Genomic DNA, 22,004 nt, shown 5'->3' with positions numbered 1-22,004 from the left:
TTACAATTCCTTCCAGCTTCACAATTCGAGTGTGCCTCTTTTCCTATGCTCTTTAATTCCCTCAGAACCCGAAAAATCCTAAAGTCAACTGCATTCAGTCTCCTAAGATAATAATGCATACCCCCTGACACTGGTGTGAGAACAAATGAGACAATGCACAAAGCGGTTGCAGCACAGAACCTGGAACATGGTAAGTATTGTATGTTAGCTGTACTCTCTAACACTACTGTTTCCTCCCCAAAAGAGTGGCAGCTGCACGAGAGCAGTGACCCTGTCTGTCCAGTTCATTGCCACGTCCTGAGCACATGGACTAGTGCTTGCACATCTTGAATTGAATAAACAGTCAAAGCGTCCTGCCCCTTCAAGGCTCCCTGAGCAATTTCCTTGAGGGCAGAAAGGAGTCACTAAAATCCCTTCCAGTCCTACAACTGTACGACGGCTCTTGGATCCCTGCCTTTCTCTACTATCAAAGTCAAGGTCGAAGTCCCAACCCCAGAAGAATCCAGAGCTACCTTGGAACACGAGCCTGGGGCCTAGGCCCGCCTCCGTTGCTATGGCAGCTGCCCCGCCCCCCGAGCTCTGGCGATCCCCGACCCTGATTGGCTGGATCCATAGCTCCCGCTTCGGCTGTGGCCGCCGCCGCCGCCATTGTGCGGCGCTGGTTCCCCATAAAGGGTGCCGGCTTCGGCGTGTACTTTGGGCTCTCGCCCTCGCTTCTCGCCTTGCTGTCCGGGGAGCCCGGCGGGTCCGGGCCTCCCGTTCGTGCCGGTGCGGGCGCCGGCATGTGGCTGTGGGAGGAACAGGGGGGCCTCCTGGGCCCCTTCTCGTTCCTCCTGCTGCTGCAGCTGCTGGTGACGCGCAGCCCCTTCAATGCCTGCCTCTTCACGGGCAGCCTCTACCTCCTGCTGCGTGTCTTCAGTTTTGAGCCTGTGCCCTCTCGCAGGGCCCTGCAAGTGCTCAAGCCCCGGGACCGCGTTTCCGCCATCGCCCACCGCGGCGGCAGCCACGACGCCCCCGAGAACACTCTGGCGGCTATTCGGCAGGTGAGCCTCCCACGCGTCACGTCCCTCGGCCCCTCCTGGGAGCTTGGACTTAATGCTTGCCCTCACGGAGGTTCCCCAGGCTTGCCATGATAGCTTTCGCAATTCCCCAGCCGTTCACTAGGAATACATGCAAGTGGCCCTCAATCCCTGAGGAGAATCTCCCGACTTCAGGTAGAGAAGACAGCGAATACCTATTTGCTATGTGTCAGGCACGGAGGATACAGTCATGAACACAGAAGAGGTCCCTTTCAGAGAGCTTGCATTGGACTTGGGGAGACAGGCCTTAAGCAAGCAAACACAATAAATGGGATACTTGAAGAGAGCGAAAAGTGCAGTGAAGAAATAGAGTAATGGGATAGGGAATGACGGGGGAGAGGAGTTGTGCTTGTGCTATTTTAGATAGTCTGAGAAATCCTCTAGAAAGAAGTGGCTTTTCAACTGCAACTGGGGTTATGAGGAGCCAGCCATGGATCTAGGGGGAAAGTGTTCCAGGAAAAGAGAACAGGAAGTGCAAAGATCCTGAGGTGGGAATGATGTTGGAATATTCAGGTAACAGCAGGCAGCATGTGGTCTGACTTAAAGGAACAGAAGGAAGGCTTGTGAATGCAGGAAATGTGGCCATGCCAAGTAGAGTCTTGGTCAGTGGTTGAGTTAATTCTAAATGGGCCACATTCATAGGAGGTGTCTTTGCTTGTTCTCCAAATAATCCAGGTCATCGCCTTATCACCGTTCCCTCCAAACACACACATGTTCACACCCAGATGACCCTGGCAGCTGAATCAATCAATTTCTGCCTCTCCTTTTCTCAAAGTTCTCCTAAGACTCTTGATCCCTCCAAGCTTCTAGCAGTCTTTTGACTTCATAACAATGACAGCTTACGTAGTAAGACAGCTTTTCAGTTGTCTAGGCACTTTTGCATCTGTGGAAGTATGTCTGACCCTCATATTTGAGACATTAACACTGAATGGTAAGAAAACACACACAGCTCCTTCTAGAATTCAGCCTCCTGATTCCAAGCCCCAAGGCTCTTTGTCATAGATTAGTATATGTTTAAGGATATAAAAATGTGGACTGACTGTCGTTTCTTTGTCCAGCTAGGGACAGAGAGTATTGTGTAATGAGCAAGTTACTTCGGCTCTCTTGGCCCAGTCAGAGCTGTGACACCGGTGTGGCAAGCGAGGCACCCTAGGTAGGGCACCTCTTCACTCTAGTTCCAGCCCTCACCTCCGTTTCCCTATCTATAAAATGGGAATATTGGTCTTCACCTAATAGGCTGTGATTCAGTGAGGTAGTAGTCCACATAAAGTGGTTGGCCCATGGTAAGACATCTACAAAAATATAAGCTGTTTAGGTCAAGAATGTAAGGATGGCTTTATTCTATAAAATCATCTCAGTGTAAAGGTTAAAAAGTCTGAAAAAGAAGGGCGTCAGGAAGGCAGCTTTTAATTTAGAGGACAGCGCCTGACTGTGTGTGTTTATAAACCAAGTTAAATTAAACTTCTCTCATACTTTTCTCCCCTTGGCTTTTTGTGATAGAAGAGAGACTGAGCAGGTTTTCTAGCTTTCTGTTTAGAAACAAATCTAAAGATGCTGAAGGATGTAGTTTACATTCTAAACTTAAAGTCACAGAGGTCTGATCAAGTAACATAGCTACACAGGAAGTGGAATTGTCATGAAAAGAAAGATGTAATCACTATAGGAAAAAATGAATAATTGTCATTGGCTTCCATTTCAATTTACCTTTATGTAAGTTGCCTTTAAAGTATAACTCAACATTAATTGAGCACAGAAGGTATTTATAAATATTTATCAATAACTGGGTGGTTTGGGCAGGAACTTGTTTGACTGGATATGTCATATTAGGTAAGGAAGTATGTATGTGAAATATGCATACAGCGTTTCATATCCTATTGTATTGCAAGAGAATTATACCTAAATTCCATTCGTGTTTTGTATGTTTAGGTTGAGCATGTCTTTAATAGACCTCATAAAGATAAGTAAACATTGTGCCAAGTTGATGCCTAATCTTACGAGGAAATGAGATGTAATAATTCATCTTTTTAGACTGTAAGGTTATTATCAGTGAACTTTTAAGCTGCTGAATACGGGCTACAGAGGACAAGGTCAAGTCCTCCCTCTTTACTTCAAAAGAAATATATCAGTTTTTTCCACCAAAGTTTGTTTTTTGTCTTGTTCTTCCTCTCTTTGCATGTTTGCAGCTCATAGTTTATATTCTTAAACATTTTGCTATATAAAATATCCGTTAAGACATTCTGGTAGTGAAAAAATTTCTGGTAGATTATAAAATAAATATAGAAGGAAATACTTGAGAGATATGAAATGAATGTATTCAAAAACAGGTACACAGTTATAAACAGTGACAGAAGAATGGAATTATACCCACAGTTCATTCTCCACACAGGGGCCAGAGTGCACATTATATCCTGCCTGCCTTTATTTGAAACCCTCCAGTGGTTCTCTATTGGAATTAGATACAATCTAAACACCTTCTATCTTGTCCCTCTCTCACAGCCCTGCAGTCTGTGTTCCAGCCACCCTGGGTGGCATTTTGGCTTCATATAATAGAGACTCTGACTTCACATATTTTAAACAATAAGGCAACTCACTATCTCCCACAAGAAGAGGTATGGGTGGGAGAGGAGACTTTTAAGATGGTTTATTCAACTGTTCAGTTTGTGATCATGGAGGATTCAGATTCTGTTAATCTATCTGCTCTGCCATCAGCTGCTTAATTACTAGCCTTGATTATAGTTGCCAGGTGGCCATTGTGGCCCCAAACATCACAATATTACACACCATCCAGTCTCAAGAGAAGACTCCAGCCTCTTCCACTTGTCTTCCCAGAAGCCACACACACACACTGATTGACAATAGTCCACTTACTCTGAGCACGGGAGGAAGCTGAACAATGGGGCAAGAACAGGTCTCTACGGCAGGGAAGAAAAGGGAACCAGATTTGGGGAGGCAGTCAACATTTTGAGGCTCCCTCCTACCTTGTGGCCTTTTTATTATACTTCCTGTTTCATCTTAAAAAATTCTTTCCCCCACATCCTCCTATGGTTGACTTCCTGTTATCACTTAAGGTCTTAGCTCAAATGTCATAATTTTAGAGAGGCCTTCCCTGGCTGCCTTGTCTAGTGACCCCCCCTTCCTTTACTTCCACATTACCTTCTATTTTCTCTTTCAAAACATTTTTCACTATCATAATTTGTATGTAACATATTTGTAATCTGTTTCTCCCCACTGAAATGTAAAATCCTCATCTTTCTTGCTTGCCACTCTCTCCTCACTGCTTACAGCAGTGCCTGATGCATATTAGGCACTTGATAAATATTTGTTGGAAGGATTGTGATATATAAATAGCTGATAAGCCCATGAGAAAAGGTATTCAGCATTATCAGCCATCAGGGAAATACAAACCAAAACCACAAAGAAATACCATGTCGTAACCTCTCAGATGGCTATAATCAAAAAGACAGACAGTAACAGGTGTTGGCAAAGATGTGGAAGAATTGGAACCTTCATACACTGCTGGTGGGAAAACAGGATGGCAGTTCCTCAAAAGACTAAACACGGACTTACCATATGATCCAGCAATTCCACTCCTAGCTCTATATCTAAAAGCATTGAAAACATGCATCATGCAAAATCTTGTATAGGAATGTTCATAGTATTATTCATAATAGACATAATAGAAATATCCAGCTGATGAATGGATAAATAAAATATAGATGCGGAGGAGCCAAGATAGTGGCATGAGTAGGGCAGCAGAAATCTCCCAAAACCATATATATTTTTGAAAATACAAAAATACAACTATTCCTAAAAGAGAGGCCAGAAGATACAGTACAACAGTCAGGCTACATCTACATCTGCGAGAACCCAGCGCCTCATGAAGGGGGTAAGATACAAGCCGCGGCCTGGCAGGACCCGAGTGCATTCCCCACCCCAGCCCACTAGTGGGAGGAGAAGAGTCGGAGCAGGGAGGGAGTGGGAGCCCAGGACTGCTAAATACCCAGCCCTTGTCATCTGCACCAGAGCACAGACACACAGTGCATGGTGTGCTGGATATTAGGCAAACGGAACAATAAAACCTGCAAGCAGGTCCCCGTAGCCGGCACCTCTGGGACAAAAGAAAAGCAAGTGCTTTTTGAAACTCTTAAAGGGACAGGGACTCCACAGCTGGACAGAATTGTCCCAGCACACTCAGCCCAGCAACTGGGAATCCCGAGGAATTTTAGGCACCCAAGCCCCATGGGAGACAATGCAGTTCTGAAGCCCCTCACAGCAATAAACAGTCTCCCGTCTATTCCCTGTCCTGCGCAGCCCCACCAAAGCAGGGGAGCAGCTGGAGAGCGGCGGCACCCACAGTGGACACCCAGAGCCTCCTCCGCAGCCACCCGGGCCAGACTCAGAGGCCCTGCCAGTGCACGGCAGCCCAGCACAGACAGAGGAAGCTGAGACAGGGTGCAAAGGGTCGCTGTTCTCACAGGAGAGCACACCTGGCGTGCCTGCCTCTCCCCACTGGGCACTGGGCTGCCCCGATGGCTGCCCCGCCAGCAGCAGCTCAGGAAATAAAACCAGAAGCTGCTCCCCATGTGTGGGTAACCGGCACAGGCAGCGGAGAAGGGCAAGGTACAGGAAGGGACATTATTTTGTCAGCCGACACATGCCAACTGCCTACGACTACCTCTGTCACCATGAAAAGGCAGAAGAATTTGATCCAGTCCAGAGTTACCCAGACAACCCCCAAGAGGGAGCCTGGAGAGACAGATTTAACCAGTCTTCCTGAAAAAGAATTCAAAACAAAGGTCATAACCATGCTGATGGACCTGCAGAGAAATATGCAAGAGCTAAAGGATCAAGTTAGGAGGGAGAATACAGAAATAAAACAATCTCTGGAAGGACTTAAGAACAGAGTGGATGACGTGCAAGAGGCCATTAATGGAATAGAGATCAGAGAACAGGAACACAGAGAAGCTGAGGCAGACAGATAAAAGGCTCTCCAGGAATGAAAGAATATTAAGAGAACTGTGTGACCAAGCCAAACAGAACAATATTCACATTATACGGTACCAGAAGAAGAAGAAGAGAGAGAAAAAGGAATAGAAAGTGTCTTTGAAGAAATAATTGCTGAAAACTTCCCCAGACTGGGGGAGGAAATAGTCTCTCAGAACATGGAAGCCCACAGATCTCCCAACACAAGGGACCCAAGGAGGACAACACCAACACATATAATAATTAAAATGGCAAAGATCAAGGACAAGGACAGAGTATTAAAGGCAGCCACAGAGAGAAAAAAGGTCACCTACAAAGGAAAACCCATCAGGCCATCATCAGACTTCTCAACAGTAACCTTACAGGCCAGAAGAGAATGGCATGATATATTTAATGCAATGAAACAGAAGGGCCTTGAACCAAGAATACTGTATCCAGCATGATTATCATTTAAATATGAAGGAGGGATTAAACAATTCCCAGACAAGCAAAAGTTGAGGGAATTTACCTCCCACAAACCACCTCTACAGGGCATCTTACAGGGACTGCTCTAGATGGAAACACTCTTAAGGCTAAATAGATGTTACCAGAGAAAATAAAACCACACCAAAGAAAGCAGACAAACCAAATACTAACTAAAGGCAAAAAATAAAATCAGCTACTCACAAAAGCAGTCAAAGGAAACATAAAAGAGTACAAAATAAAACACCTAACATATAAATAATGGAGGAGGAGGAATAAGAAGGGAGAGAAATAAAAAATCATCAGACTGTGTTTATAATACCTTAATAACCAAGTTAAGTTAGATAGTAAAGAAGCTACCCTTTAACCTTTGGTAACCACAAATCTAAAGCCTGCAGTGGCAATAAGTACATATCTTTCAATAATCACCCTAAATGTAAATGGACTGAATGTACCAATCAAAAGACAGAGTAATAGAATGGATAAAAAACCAAGACCCATCTATATGCTGCTTAGAAGAGACTCACCTCAAACTCAAAGACATGCACAGACTAAAAGTCAAGGGATGGAATAAGATATTTCATGCAAACAACAAAGAGAAAAAAGCAGGTATTGCAGTACTAGTATCAGACAAAATAGACTTCAAAACAAAGAAAGTAAGAGATAAAGAAGGAAACTACATAATGATAAAGGGGTCAGTCCAACAAGAGGGTATAACCATTATAAATATATATGCACCCAATACAGGAGCACCAACATATGTGAAACAAATACTAACAGAATTAAAGGAGGAAATAGAATGCAATGCATTCATTTTAGGAGACTTCAACACACCACTCATTCCAAAGGACAGATCCACCAGACAGAAAATAAGTAAGGACACAGAGGCACTGAACAACACACTAGAAGAGATGGACCTAACAGACATCTACAGAACTCTACATCCAAAAGCAGCAGGATACACATTCTTCTCAAGGGCACATGGAACATTCTCCAGAATAGACCACATACTAGGCCACAAAAAGAGCCTCAGTAAATTCAAAAAGATTGAAATTCTACCAACCAACTTCTCAGACCACAAAGGCATAAAACTAGAAATTAATTGTACAAAGAAAACAAAAAGGCTCACAAACACATGGAGGCTTAACAACATGCTCCTAAATAATCAGAGAATCAGTGACCAAATTAAAATAGAGATCAAGCAATATATGGAGACAAATGACAATAACAGCACAAAGCCCCAACTTCAGTGGGATGCAGTGAAGGCAGTTCTAAGAGGAAAGTATATAGCAATCCAGGCCTATTAAGAGAAGGAAGAACAAGCCCAAATGAATAGTCTAAAGTCAAAATTATCAGAATTGCAATCACTATCAAATTACCAACAGGATTCTTCAACGAACTGAAACAAATAATTCTAAAATTCATATGGAACTATAAAAGACCCAATAGCCAAAGCAATCCTGAGAAGGAAGAATAAAGTGTGGGGGATCTCGCTTCCCAACTTCAAGCTCTACTACAAAGCCACAGTAATTGTCTTGACAATTTGGTACTGGCACAAGAAAAGACCCACAGACCAGTGGAACAGGATAGAGAATCCAGATATCTACCCAAACATATATGGTCAATTAATATACAATAAAGTAGCCATGGACATACAATGGGGAAATGACAGCCTCTTCAACAGCTGGTGTTGGCAAAACTGGACAGCTACATGTAAGAGAATGAAACTGGATCACTGTCTAACCCCATACACAAAAGTAAATTCAAAATGGATCAAAGACCTGGATGTAAATCATGAAACCATAAAACTCTTAGAAAAAAACATAGGCAAAAATCTCTTGGACATAAACATGAGCAACCTCTTCATGAACATATCTCCCCGGGCAAGGGAAACAAAAGCAAAAATGAACAAGTCAGACTATATCAAGTTGAAAAGCTTCTGTACAGCAAAGGACACCACCAATAGAACAAAAAGGCATCCTACAGTATGGGAGAATATATTCATAAATGACAGATCCGATAAAGGGTTGACATCCAAAATATATAAAGAGCTCACACACCTCAACAAACAAAAAGCAAATAATCCAATTAAAAAATGGACAGAGGAGCTGAACAGACTGTGCTCCAAAGTAGAAGTTCAGATGGCCAACAGACACATGAAAAGATGCTCCACATCGCTAGTCCTCAGAGAAATGCAAATTAAAACCACAATGAGATATCACCTCACTCCAGTAAGGATAGCCACCATCCAAAAGACAAACAACAACAAATGTTGGCGGGTTGTGGAGAAGGGGGGGTACCCTCTTACACTGCTAGTGGGAATGTAAACTAGTTCAACCATTGTGGAAAGCAGTATGGAGGTTCCTCAAAAAGCTCAAATAGAAATACCATTTGACCCAGGAATTCCACTTCTAGGAATTTACCCTAAGAATGCAGCAGCCCAGTTTGAAAAAGACATATGCATCCCTATGTTTATCGCAGCAGTATTTACAATAGCCAAGAAATGGAAGCAACCTAAGTGTCCATCAGTAGATGAATGGATAAAGAAGAGGTGGTACATATACACAATGCAATATTATTCAGCCATAAGAAGAAAACAGATCCCACCATTTGCAACAACATGGATGGAGCTAGAAGTTATTATGCTCAGTGAAATAAGCCAGGCAGAGAAAGACAAGTACCAAATGATTTCACTCATATGTGGAGTATAAGAACAAAGAAAAAACTGAAGGAACAAAACAGCAGCAGACTCACAGAACTGAAGAATAGACTAACAGTTACCAAAGGGTAAGGGACTGGGGAGGATGGGTGGGAAGGGAGGGATGGGGTGTGGGAAAGAAAGGGGGCCTTACGATCAGTATGTATAACGTGGTGGGGACCACGGGGAGGGCTGTGCAGCACAGAGAAGACAAGTAGTGATTCTGCAGCATCTTACTATGCTGATGGACAGTGACTGTAATGGGGTTTGTGGGGGGCGCTTGGTGATTGGGGTAGTCTAGTAAACATAATGTTCCTCATGTAATTGTAGATTAATGATACCAAAAAAAAAAAAGATAGATACACACAGTGGAATATTATTCAGCAAGAAAAGGGAATGGAGTCCTAACGTGTTACATGTATGCACATTTAAAATACTGTGCTCAGTCGAGAAGCTAGTCACAGAAGACTGCATATTATACAAATTGTATTAAATAAAATTTTGAGAATATGCAAATCTGCAGAGAAAGGAGCAAATGAGTAGTTGCTAAGTACAGGAGGGTTAGAGGGAGAAATGGAGAATGACTGCTGATAGGTACAGGATTTCTTTTTTGGGCTGATGAAAACATTCCAAAATTGACTGTCTTGGTGGTTATACAACCCTTGTGAGTGTAGTAACCATTGAATCGTATGCTTCAAATGGGTGAACTGCATGGTATGTGAATAGTACTGAAAGCTAAAAAAAACAAGTAGAAAAGAAAGATGTGATTCTGAACTTGGTGAGGTTGAAAATCTCTGCAAAAAAACTGCGCTATTCTGTGTTCTGGTAGTGGAATCTATGGTTTTCATTGTCAACTGACACTTAACTTTCTGTGTGTTAAGATATAGGGGTGGATTTTAAAAGAAACTTCTCAGTGAACATTTAAAAAGCCACATAAATACAATTAATTTGTTAAAGCACACCTTTTTAAATCAAGTTTATCAAAACATAATTTACTTGCAGTAAAAGACACATTTTCAGTGTACAGTTTGATGAGTTTTTTTCTGACACATGTATACACAGCTTACCCACCACCTCAGTCCATTTCCATCACCGCAGAAAGCTCTTTGTGCTCTTTGAAGTTACTCCCACTGCCTCTGCCCCAAGGAAACCATTTATCTAATCTCTACTACTGCACTAAACTATACGATTCTGTTGCCAAAATATTATTATAGTTTCAAACATTTTAAATAAAATAAAATTTTAATAAAAATGCAGTATTTATGTAAACTAGTTCATTTGAAATTTGTATGTTTAGAAGAAAATATAATACAGCTTCTAAATATATATTATTTACTGAGAATTTATTTCTCTAAATAAATGAAAAGATTAGTACACATATGTGAATTAGAACTGGGGTACATCTTTTTGCCTCTATAAAGAGAATAACATAAAAGTATTGATAAAGAAAGCTGAAGGCAGTTATTAGAAGATGTGGTCCAAGAACTCTAATATGTGGTCCTTTTCCTGAGCTTTTGTTTTTGGCTTTTTTAACTACTCAGGAAAGACAATAAAGTAACTCATTAGGTCTAGTATTCTTGCTAAAATACAGTGTCTCACCGTAAGTACTTTTTGTGTAGCCAAATAAAGGTGGCCCTCTTTAATAAAAATGTAATTGAACCTAATTATAGTGCCGGCATCAAGAAATAAGGGTAACATTTGTATTACAGTGAGAGATGCATTATGAATACTGAAAATGTGGTCTTGTTTTATGTTATAAAATGTATAACCTACGTTGATTTACCAGGGCATTATTCTGTCTTTAAGGAAAAGACATGCCTTTTAATCTTATTTAAAAAATACACCTTTTGACAGTATAGATGTAAGCATTACTGTAATGACTTTTGCACTGAGACAGTGTTTTTCTAGTCATCATAGCTTACATTGAGTGCCAATTCTGAGCCAGGCACCAAGCTTGGTAATTTACATGCATTACTTCTAAAGCCTCACAACAAATCTAAGGGTCACTAGAGAAATATCTTAAAAATGATGAAACTGAGACTAGACAATAGTAACTAACTAGGTGACACAGCCAGTGAGTGATGGAATTGGGATTTTTAGAGGGGGAAACCTCAGTCATATACGTGAAAATCCAACTTTGAAGCTTAGAGGAAAAGATAGTTGTATCTTTGTAAGTGAGGTAGGGAAGGCTTTAATTAAGGTAGAAAAATCTCCAACCCATAAAGGACATGATTGATAAATTTGATTGTATTACAATTTTAAATGTGTTAAAAAGAACACAGTTAAAAACAATGGCTAACATTTATTGAATGCTTACTGTGCACTGTGTTACTATGCACTATGAATGTTACTCTACTAGTACAGTGCTCTGTGTTGTTCACAGGTACTTGAGGGCGTCGTAAATATATAAAGAGCTATAAGGGAATCACATGGGAATGATGCACATTGACTTTAAGATGGCAGTTACCTCTGGAGAGGAAGCCGGGAGAGGTTTAGCTTCATCTGTAGTGTCAGTAGTAAAGTAGTCGTAGTTAGGAGTGCAGCCTCTACGGCATCCTAGTTTGTGTAACCCAGAGCAAGTTCTTAAGTCTCTCTCAGTTTCCTCATCTGAAAATGAGCATATTAATAGCACCTACCAAAGGGTGGTGAGAATCAAAGGAGCTAATACATGTAAAGCAGTTAATGCCTAACAAACAGAAAGGGCACAATAAATGCTAGCTGTTACATTTTACAGCAGCAAGAGACTGCAACAAATATGGCAAAATAATGTGTTGTCTTTTTTGCTGTATACTACTATGTATGTTTTCATAATTTTGAAAATTTTAAATTTAAAATCTTGATCATAATGAACGTATTGCATCTTTCTAGTGACACAGAAGCCAAGGAAGCAAACATTGAATAGTGTGTATCTCAGTGGAGTGAGGCCCATGAAATTTTAATGGATGAGTTCTCTTTTTAGATAAATTGTAGTTTACCTTATCAAGCTTACCAACTTGTTGGCCAACAGCCATGTTGCTCACATAAACAAAATATAGTGTGCTCTCAAAGCAGGCTTGGTGTTTCTCCTATAGAGAGTGGAGTTAAACCAAAAACTGACTCATCTTGTTTATACCAGAGCAGTGCAATATCCAGCTAGTCAATAAGATACTGTACCAAACAGGATGTAGATAAACAGTGGAATTTGTCTAAGTGTTTGTAATTTTAAGCCACTAATGTCCCAGGTAGTTAAAGAAAGCAGAGAACACTTAAGCTCCAGAAGCATCCCATCTGTGAATGGGAGAGTGGGGAAACTGAAGTTTTTGAGGAATCCATAAGTATAAAAGTTGAAGTAAGGGTAACATCCATGAAAAATGCAAACAGGGCCAGTTGCTATTTGGTACAGGAAAGAAAAGGAATTGGTAAAGCAGCTGCCTACTTAGCCAGCCCTGCTGTCAGTCTTGAGTGTTGAAATTGCAAAATGTTGTCTGTGGCCACTTGACATCGATATTGTTGATGTTTTTGTTAAGGCAGCTAAGAATGGGGCAACAGGTGTGGAACTGGACATTGAGTTTACTTCTGATGGGATTCCCGTCTTAATGCACGATAACACAGTAGATAGGACGACTGATGGCACTGGTCGGCTGTGTGATTTGACATTTGAACAAATTAGAAGGCTTAATCCTGCAGCAAATCACAGATTAAGGTAAGTGGTTTATTGTCAGCTTCAAGTACCTTTCACCTTTGTTGGTGATCACAGAAAGACACAGCACTTCCTAATTACATCTTCTGCTCCAAGAGAGTTGTTTTGTTGTGTTTTGTTTTGCATTGTATACAGGTTTCCCAGGTAATGAGCAGGTGCCAGGAACAACAGAAATATGGCATGGATGTTTTTCATCTTTTCCCACTGAGGCCAAATTTGGCCTCAGGATTATTCTCAAGATGAATCTCTGTCTAGTCACTACCATGACAATTACTTTGTACTGTCATATAATTTATACTACCGCTGCCCTTTAAACAACATGGGTTTTGACTGCAAGTCCACTTTATGCAGACTTTTTCCAATGAACATACTGGAAATTTTTTTGGAGATTTGCAACAGTTTGAAAAAATATTTTCATTTCACTAGCTTGCTTTATTGCAAGAATGCAGTGTATAATACTTATAAAATATGTGTTAATCGACTATTTATGTTATTGGTAAGCCTTCTGGTCAACAGTAGGCTATTAAGTTTTGGGGGAGTCAGAAATTATGTGTGGATTTTTGATGGCACAGAAAGGTCAGCACTCCTAACCCTGTATTACTCAGGGTCAACTGTATGTATCAGAGCTAGTCCTATAAGGTGTTCCCCTTGAGGATAAACAGTCCACATCAATCGAGTCTTACCTTTAATTTGGTCTGAAACGTGTGACCACAGATCTCATACTTGACACCAGTAACAACTATAAACACCTCGCCACTGAGTAATATGCTTTGGAATGTGGTTATTTAAATCTCTTTCCTCTTGACTTTTTTGTAATACTCAAAATTGCATGCTCACTGTTAATCATATTGGATCAGTTCTCTAGACAACAATCAATATTCCTTGAGTATGAAATATTCAACCCAGTGATTAAATTAAATAGTCCTCCTTGAAAGACAATTCAGACTTTATTTTCCTAGGATCTGAAGGAAATTAGAAGTCAACCAAAGGAAAAAATACTTTACTTTAGAAGGAATATTGATAACACTTGAAAGATCTGAGTCCAGGCTGCTGGAATTGCTTTTTACTGGCATCAGGTATTCATTGCTCTACTGTATGCAGGGGAAAGGCTGGCTGTAATGTTACAGTGACACTTCAGAGTCAACACTTAAAGCAAAAAATGCTTAGGGTCAGCATCCCCTTACAATTTTTTAAGAAGACATAATATTGGAGTCAGTGTACCATCTTAATGTCTTTAACACAACCAGTCTTTGTTTCACAACTGGAACAGGTTGTGTTTTCTATGCTAAACACCAAGTAAAGTAACTGACTTGTGCTTAGGAAACATGTTGTAAGAAAAATAGGTGGGTTTTTTTTCCTAGAATTCCCCTCAATTTGGTGAGATGCTTATCCTGAGAGGGGGGCATGGAAACTAAGACTGGCCAAGAGAATTAACAAATTATTATACCTCATCTCTCTCCCAGGGAATAGGCATTGAGCAGAATGGCTGGCAGAACTGCCTGTACTATTTAAGTTATCTTTCTCTTTTTTTCAAACCAAGATCTTACAGTTGGAATAATATAGTTGAATAAGCATAAGTTAAATCATGAAGGGTGAAATTTCATTAGGTAAGATTAGCTGATTTCTTATGTGTCAGGCATTTTCCTTTTGTCAGAAAACTATGTATTAGAAAATTATTTAATTTAAACAGTTGCATTTAAATGCACAACAATGCAGTTAACAGATTTTTGTATTCCTAGAAATTTTTCCTGCATGGGGTTCTATTAGAGCAATTACCATCTTATAATTAAATCTCTGAGTTCTCAAAGGTGGCTTATGCTCTGCCCTTTGGTGACTAGAGCTACTAATATTATAAACCCAGTGATTTCCTATGATTTTTTTTGTTGCTGCTGTTTTTTATCAAGAATATCTGTAATGTCGTTCAAGCACATGTAGTAAATTATCCTCGGCCGTTTGATATGGTTGAAAGGAGGAAGGTGGGGGATGCTCTTTTTCCTTTTGGTTGGGAGACATTTGTCAAATGTCAATTCCACTAAACTTTTCTCTTTCTCTTTTTCCAACAATGTATTATTCCTTTCCCCTCTCTTACAGGAATGATTTTCCTGATGAAAAGATCCCTACCCTGAGAGAAGCAGTTGCAGAGTGCCTAACCCATAAACTCACCATCTTCTTTGATGTCAAGGGCCATGCAAATATGGTACAGTTTATACCATAGACTTCCAAAATTAACTATATATTTTGTAATTTATTCTTATTTTTACAAATTATAATTTATTTGCTTAATGGAATCCACATCTTTAAGGAAAAAGTAAATTATGGAATGTTTTTAACCTTTGATGGAACCTTTTAACAACTCCTGATATTCTAGCACAAAATAGAAGAGTCAGATTTCTTATATGCATAAAGCATTTACAAAAGATACTAAATAAACTAAAGAAGAGGCAATTCTAAAACAAACCACTCAAGTAACTTCATACAAAGGAATTCAGGAGGTAGATACAAGGTCATTTGCAGCTGGCTGATAAGTTATGCGTCTTGGATTGACAACTATAGACTGAATTTAAAGAGAGCTCCTATATTTAAAGCTTCTGATGGCTAATAGGATGTTTATCTTTTACACTGATTGATCCTTTCTATATGATTTCTGTCCCTTCTGTATAATTTCATTGTCTTATGATTTGAACAGTTACACTTTTATCAGAAAATTACTATAACTTTTTCAACTATGTATGATACCTCTAAATAAAATTTTGCTTAAACTTTAAAACATAATGCTTTTACTCATAAAAACATATTATTGCAATGGAAATCAATGTGCAAATATGATTCAGATTACATTTGTTCTCTTATAACTAGCTTTTAAGTACAAGTACTTTTTTCTGCATTTGGACAACTTGGGTATTTTCCCCTTGGCAATAGTTATAATCAGTAATGGCCATCTACTGGTTGGAAATTCTGATTATGTCAATTTTTTTTTTTATTAATCCTGGGATGTAGTTGAAACCAATTATTTAAACCTGACAATAACTTCAGTATAGTATATATTCTAACTTCAGCACAGTAAACTCCTATTTTCAAAGAAAGAGGACGGTGCTCTGGCCCACTTATTATTCTGGTACTGATAGTTGAATACATCTAGATTCTCCACTTGGCCTGCATCAGAATCACCAGGAATACCTATTAAAATACAGATTCCTGGGCCATAGCCCTTAAAGATGAAATTCTGAAAATTACTAGGGTGGTAAGGTCAAGGAACATGTTTTTAATGAGCACCTTGGGTTTTGTTGATGATGTGGCCCATGTTTGGGGACCCTGATAGGTGCTATATTTTGCCCACAGTATGCTGACCTTCATGCTTATTCTTAGAATAAGGGGGAGAAGAAGAAGAAGAAGAATTTTTTTTAACATCCAGCTAATTGATCTTTCCAGTTGGTTGCTTACAGGTGGTTTGAGTAACAGTGGGTAGAACACAGTGATCTAACTCACCAAAATGTATGGTAAAGGTACAGGAGTTGGCAGTGAATTGGAGACAGTAGAGCACAGGAGCCAAGTTGTGGGCTTTGGAGCCAACAGACCATGATTAAGCTGTGTCACTTACTACAGTGTAATGTTCACCTTGGTAAGCTCCACTGTCCTCATGGGCAAAATGGGAGCAATGAAAGAAACTAACACACAGGATTGTTGTGAGAATTAAATAAATAATTATTTAGGTAAAGAGTTACATATAGGACATATGTTAGTTAAAACAGCAAAAAAAAAAACTTTGGCTCTCTAGCTGACACTATTACATTAGTTAAGGGGAAGCATGACTGATTTCTGTGTTCTTTTTCTTGTTTGGAATGCATTTTGTTGCTTATATTTGGTTATGGGTTATATGTGATTTCTAAAAATTAGTGGTATTTCAAGAATTATGATGTAGTGACATTACATTCCATCTAATGTCTGGTCAACTCTGTTGTTGGCTGCTGTTGATGCTCAGTGGCCAAATCTGTTAATTCACTAGATATTACAAATGTCAGTATTTGGATTCTGTTATTCCTTTGTCATTCATTAGCTAGACTACTACAAAAAGAAACTTCTGGTGAGAGTTGGGAGACTTCCGGTTCTTCTCAGTTCCTCCCTTGTCCCATTGCTTCTGCTTCTGCCTGTTGGTGATGGATAACTCAGTCCCCTGGACTGAGAAATCTACCCTTTGTGGTTCCCAGCTGGTGGCTCATGCTTCAGCTAGGAAAGGCACAGGGCGATAGAGCTGTGTGGTATAAAAAGACTTTTCCTAGTGGCTAAAGATTTTTAAATTTTGCTTTCAGCCTCCACTGGCCTATAGTCTGCTTTACTTTTGTCAAAAATATGACAAAAGGGGTGAGCCCCTCAACAAAATAATAAAGCAGTAATACCCAACTTCTTTATCTGCTACAGATGAGAGTTTAAAATGTATAGCAATGGATAATGGAATCTCCTTTCAACACCACCATATATTAGTAAACTTCTGACTTGTTCAGTAGGCTTGTACTTAATATATAGTAGTTTTTGGCTTGGACTGTTACATTTTAATAGATTTTAAATATATGAATCTCTGTTTTACAGGCTACTGATGCTCTAAAGAAAATATATATGGAGTTTCCTCAACTATACAATAATAGTATTGTCTGTTCTTTCTTGCCAGAAGTTATCTATAAGGTAAAATTCAGGGTTTTTGTTGTAGATCATATTATATTAGTTGGTGGTGATAAAAGCAATGGCCAAGTAAGCATAAGATAGATGTCTGTTAAATTGAAGAATCAGTTAAGAAACACCTCTTTTATTTACCAAGAGAATATACTCATATCTCATTTAAAAATGCTGTGTTCCTTCTTTTATGTTGTTTATAGTTTCATTCAGATTACTTTATAAACAAGCTCAGAAGGAAAAGAATTATGTAGCCCTATGTCTCACTAAGTAACAGGAGAACATACTTTTAAAAAAAAACTCCTGTTATGGAGAATTTAAAATATGCATAAAAGTATATAGTACAGTGAGCTCCCCTTTAACCACAATCCAGCTTGTTTCCTCCATATGCCCACTTATCCTCCCCAGTGTTAATTTTTGAAGCAAATCCCAGACATCATATTATTTTATCCATAAAAATTGTTAAGTATCTTCAAGAAGTAACTTTTTTTTAAATATAGCCGCAAGACCATATCCCATCTAAACTGTTATTAAGTCCTTAAGATCATCAAATATCTAGTCAGTATATAGATTTTCATATATCTTATAAGTATAAATGGCTTTTTGTTTGTTTTTTTACAAATTATTAATTTGAATCAGGACCCAAATGACTATGTTGTAATTTTAAATCTTAAAACCTGCAAGTTCTCTTTCCCCCCCCCGGGATTCACTGAAGAAGCCAGGTTGTTTTGTAGAGTTTACCCAAGTATGGACTTTGCTAATTATGCCATGATACAGTTTAACACATTCTTCTCTGTGTATTTCCCATAAAAGGGTAGTGAAAGCTAAAGGCTTGATCAGATTAGGTTTCAATTATTCTTGGCAAGATAATTTCATAGGTGAGGGTATTTTTCCACCAAGAGGCACATAACGTCCGCTTGACTCTTGCTCTTATTGTTAGCAGCTGCTCTTTGATGCCAATGGCCAGTTTTATCACTTTACTAGGGGTTGCAATTTGTTAATATTTGAATCCTATCATTTCTTCTTCATGTATTAACTAAAATACTTTTGTAAAAGGAAACTCTTGTCTACTACTTAGTTACCCAATAGGCAAATAAATGCTTAATCTTTCCTTTTAAACCAGTTTCCAAAATAATGAGTTGGTTCTGTAGCATTCTTAACAGTGACCAACAGAGTATACATTTAAAATTTCACAGTAAGGGTGGTACCTCTCCAGATATAAACTATTATTGAGATGAACAGGGTCACAGGGCTTTCAGACATTTGGACCGGTGTTTCCCAAACGTACTTGACCACAGAGGCTTTTTAAATGTATGATCCATTCTCCAAAGAAGCAAAGAGCACTGACCGAAAGAATTCCATCCAAGTCTCCTTGTTTCTCCTTTGCTCTCTCCTCATCCCCTGCCCACACTTCTGTTATCTCTTCTCATTTCCTTCTCACCCCACTTACCCACCCCCACAACTCTTTTTCAGCCATTTTCTCAAGAAAAGATAAAAAGCTAAACAGCCTACCTTGAGATGACCTCGATTCCATCTTCATAAGTTCTTATTATTTATCTCTGGCCAAAATTTCAATCAATATCCAATTGAAGGTTTTTTATCATAACATTATTAAATTTTGACCCTAAGATTATAACTTTCCCATATTACAGATCGGATTGCAGTACTATCAGGATTGTGAAGTATTCTTATTTTATTGTATATTAAATGCTTTACATCCCTCACATCATTTTTTTCAAAAGGCCTATGTCTACTTACTTTGTAGACATGAGGGGCCAGGTCCCAACCACGACCACCTCATTCAGAATCAGTACATTGGCTAAATCTAAAGAACAAATAAGAGGTATTGGATTTAAGATAATTATTTTACTTTCCGAAATTCCTTTTCAGATGAGACAAATAGATCAGAACGTAGTAACGGCTTTAACTCACAGACCTTGGAGCCTTAGCCATACAGGAGATGGGAAACCGCGCTATGATACTTTCTGGAAACACTCCGTGTTTGTGGTACTGGACATTTTGCTCGATTGGAGCATGCATAATATCCTGTGGTACCTGTGTGGAGTTTCAGCTTTCCTCATGCAAAAGGATTTTGTATCCCCGTAAGTTGGAAGGTTTTTTATCCTCTCCAGACAGTTCCTAAATGATGTTCCTGGACAGGAAGGATTAACAGGGGACAACCTGGACTGCCCACTTGCAAAGCCCACTGGGCCTTTAAGTTGGGATACCACTGGCTTTGTAGGTTGGAAAAGATCGGGCATATTCCACTGGTTCCAGAACAAGTTGATAAAATATTCTCGGGTTTTAGTACATTTTAAAGAAAAAATACACCTGCCACAATGTAATGAGAGAGAGACCACATGTCACTGTGAATGGCTCCCTTTGAAAACCGACATAGACTCCAGGGCAGAGCCACGGTGAAGACATCCTGTGGGCATCTACCTCACCCCTCCCATCCTTCCTCCCGCTTCCCCTGTACATGTCAGGCTTGCTCCATCGCTTCCAGGAAACTCTATTCCCTAACCTGCTGGCCATCTCTGAATCCTTATTTTGGCAATTTTATAGCTGTGTGTGTCAGCTGATTAGAGTTGTAAGTTTCATATTATTTCAGGCAGGCACGCATCCCACTCAAAAAGTACTTGGTGTATACCTAAAATATTGCAAGGTACTGTATTAAGCTGAAAATGCTGTGGTAAAGGAACAGCCATTGCCTGCCCTCATGGAGTTTATAGTCAAGTGGAAGATACAGATGCTGATCAGAAATCCCACATGAGATTACAACTGAAACTGCAGGAGATGACAGTGTACATGTACTGTGTAACTTGGCTAGTCAGGGAAAATATCCCCAAGGAAGTCACAACTAAACTAAGAGCTGAAGGGTGAGTAGGAATTGGGGTGGGGGGAGGAGGAGAGCCAAGTCAGGGAAAACCCCACAAAGTTGGGACAGGAAGGAGCCTGGTTCTTTCAAGGAAATCCGTATTCTGCAGCACAAAAAAGAAAGGGGAATGGGTGTGAGATGAGGCTGAAGAGACAGGAGGGGCTAAGCTAGGTACTGCCTCCAGTACAACTTTTTGGGGTTGTGTGTGGGCGAGCCCTTGGCGAGCCACTGAAGTGTTGTAAGCTGGAACAACATGGAGGAGGAGGTGCTCATGCTGGGTGCTGAAACAGTCCCTCTAATTGCAGCGCAGAGGCCAGTGAAGAGGTTCATTTTGAGCACTATTAGTACTCCATGAATTCCATACTTAGTGACCATTACAGATTCCTGGGACACTTGGTCATTATTCTAACAGGATTGGCTTTTCCTCCTTCTCCAGGCACTATGTGAAGAAGTGGTCAGCTAAAGGCATTCAGGTTGTTGCTTGGACTGTTAATACCTTTGATGAAAAAAGTTACTACGAATCACACCTTGGTTCCAGTTACATCACCGACAGCATGTTGGAAGACTGCGCATCTCAGTTTTAGACTTATCCCCAGGGATGAAACATGGGTAGAGAAACTACCTGCTGGCCTTATGCAGGGAGATCCAAATACCCTTTGTGCTAGCCCAAGCCCCAGGGGATCAGGTGGCTCTCACAAACAGTAGTCCGTCATTGCATTTTCATCTGAACCAAAGTAAAACCTGGTGTTACCACCATGCTCCATGGAATGCCTGAGTTCAACACTATTGCTCTTGAAAATCTGGGTCTGCAAAAAGGCCTCACAGCTTTTAATGAGAGAGAGACCACAGATGGTCTCTCTCTGAGCTGAGGCATACATGGAGACCCAGGGAGGATGAGCACAGATTGAGTTGTGCAGTTTGGGGGTGCACATGCAAACGCATGGGAAATGCATGATCACTCAGAGTTGGTATTTTAAAACTTGACACACTTATGTAATTATTTAAAATATTTGTATTCAGCTGTTATCAATGTACTGTAGATGTCAAACTTGTAACCGTACTAATGAAATCATTAAAAGGAGCAGTAAGGGAAAACTGCGTACCAAGCATCGTATCCTAAGACATGGGCATTTAGGAAAGCTGCTCTCTGCAGTCCAGAGACAGGGCAACAGGCCTTGGTGAGGCTTCGATGTGAAGCAATGGAAACTGTAGGGATGTCTTGATGCCTGTTTGAGGGTTTATGGTATCTTGAAGTAAGAGCTACAAACCACTAGGGGGAAGACTTGCACTCTTTCAAGCAACACCACTACAGGTGCTCACAGACGTTTATAACTGGAAGAAACTTCCAAGAACATCTAGCTGTACCCTCATTTCACAAGAAAACTAAAATCTGTGGAAGAGAAGAGTCCTCAGAAGGGACACAGCTTATGACATAGCAGAGCCTGATCTCATAGTAACTAAAATTTCTTACTTGTCTGGAATTTCAGTGGTTTAACATGCATTATCTTAACCTTCACAAAAATCTTAGGTGTTATTCTTTTTGCCAGTGAGGAAACTGAG

The 22,004-nt window shown here is 40.0% G+C and overlaps 1 protein-coding gene across 2 annotated transcripts; it reads left to right on the top strand.

The window, feature by feature from the left end:
• Positions 1-627: 627 nt before the first annotated feature.
• On the top strand, positions 628-21,525 carry GDE1 (glycerophosphodiester phosphodiesterase 1). Of its 2 annotated transcripts, none has more exons than XM_036917078.2 (6): positions 628-1,043; positions 12,729-12,904; positions 14,993-15,098; positions 17,486-17,578; positions 19,457-19,668; positions 20,881-21,525. In XM_036917078.2, exons 1-6 carry the CDS (start codon positions 783-785, stop codon positions 21,026-21,028), a joined length of 996 nt encoding a protein of 331 aa, XP_036772973.1. In that variant the 5' UTR covers positions 628-782; the 3' UTR covers positions 21,029-21,525. The 2 variants fall into 2 exon arrangements, with proteins under 2 accessions (XP_036772973.1, XP_036772975.1); XM_036917080.2 differs by having other exon boundaries at positions 879-1,043; positions 12,733-12,904.
• Positions 21,526-22,004: the final 479 nt, after the last annotated feature.

Source organism: Manis pentadactyla, chromosome 10 (assembly GCF_030020395.1).
Source record: "Manis pentadactyla isolate mManPen7 chromosome 10, mManPen7.hap1, whole genome shotgun sequence".
NCBI classification, from domain to species: Eukaryota; Metazoa; Chordata; class Mammalia; order Pholidota; family Manidae; genus Manis; species Manis pentadactyla.
The sequence above is the reverse complement of the archived record's forward strand: the minus strand, read 5'-3'. Positions and strand labels throughout refer to the sequence as shown.

Coding starts and splice junctions, on each gene's coding strand:
- GDE1 (XM_036917078.2), top strand. CDS start 783: ATGTGGCTGTGGGAGGAACAGGGGGGCCTCCTGGGCCCCTTCTCGTTC. Junction 17,579..19,456: donor TGCCAGAAGTTATCTATAAG/GTAAAATTCAGG, acceptor ATTCCTTTTCAG/ATGAGACAAATAGATCAGAA. Junction 19,669..20,880: donor CAAAAGGATTTTGTATCCCC/GTAAGTTGGAAG, acceptor CTCCTTCTCCAG/GCACTATGTGAAGAAGTGGT.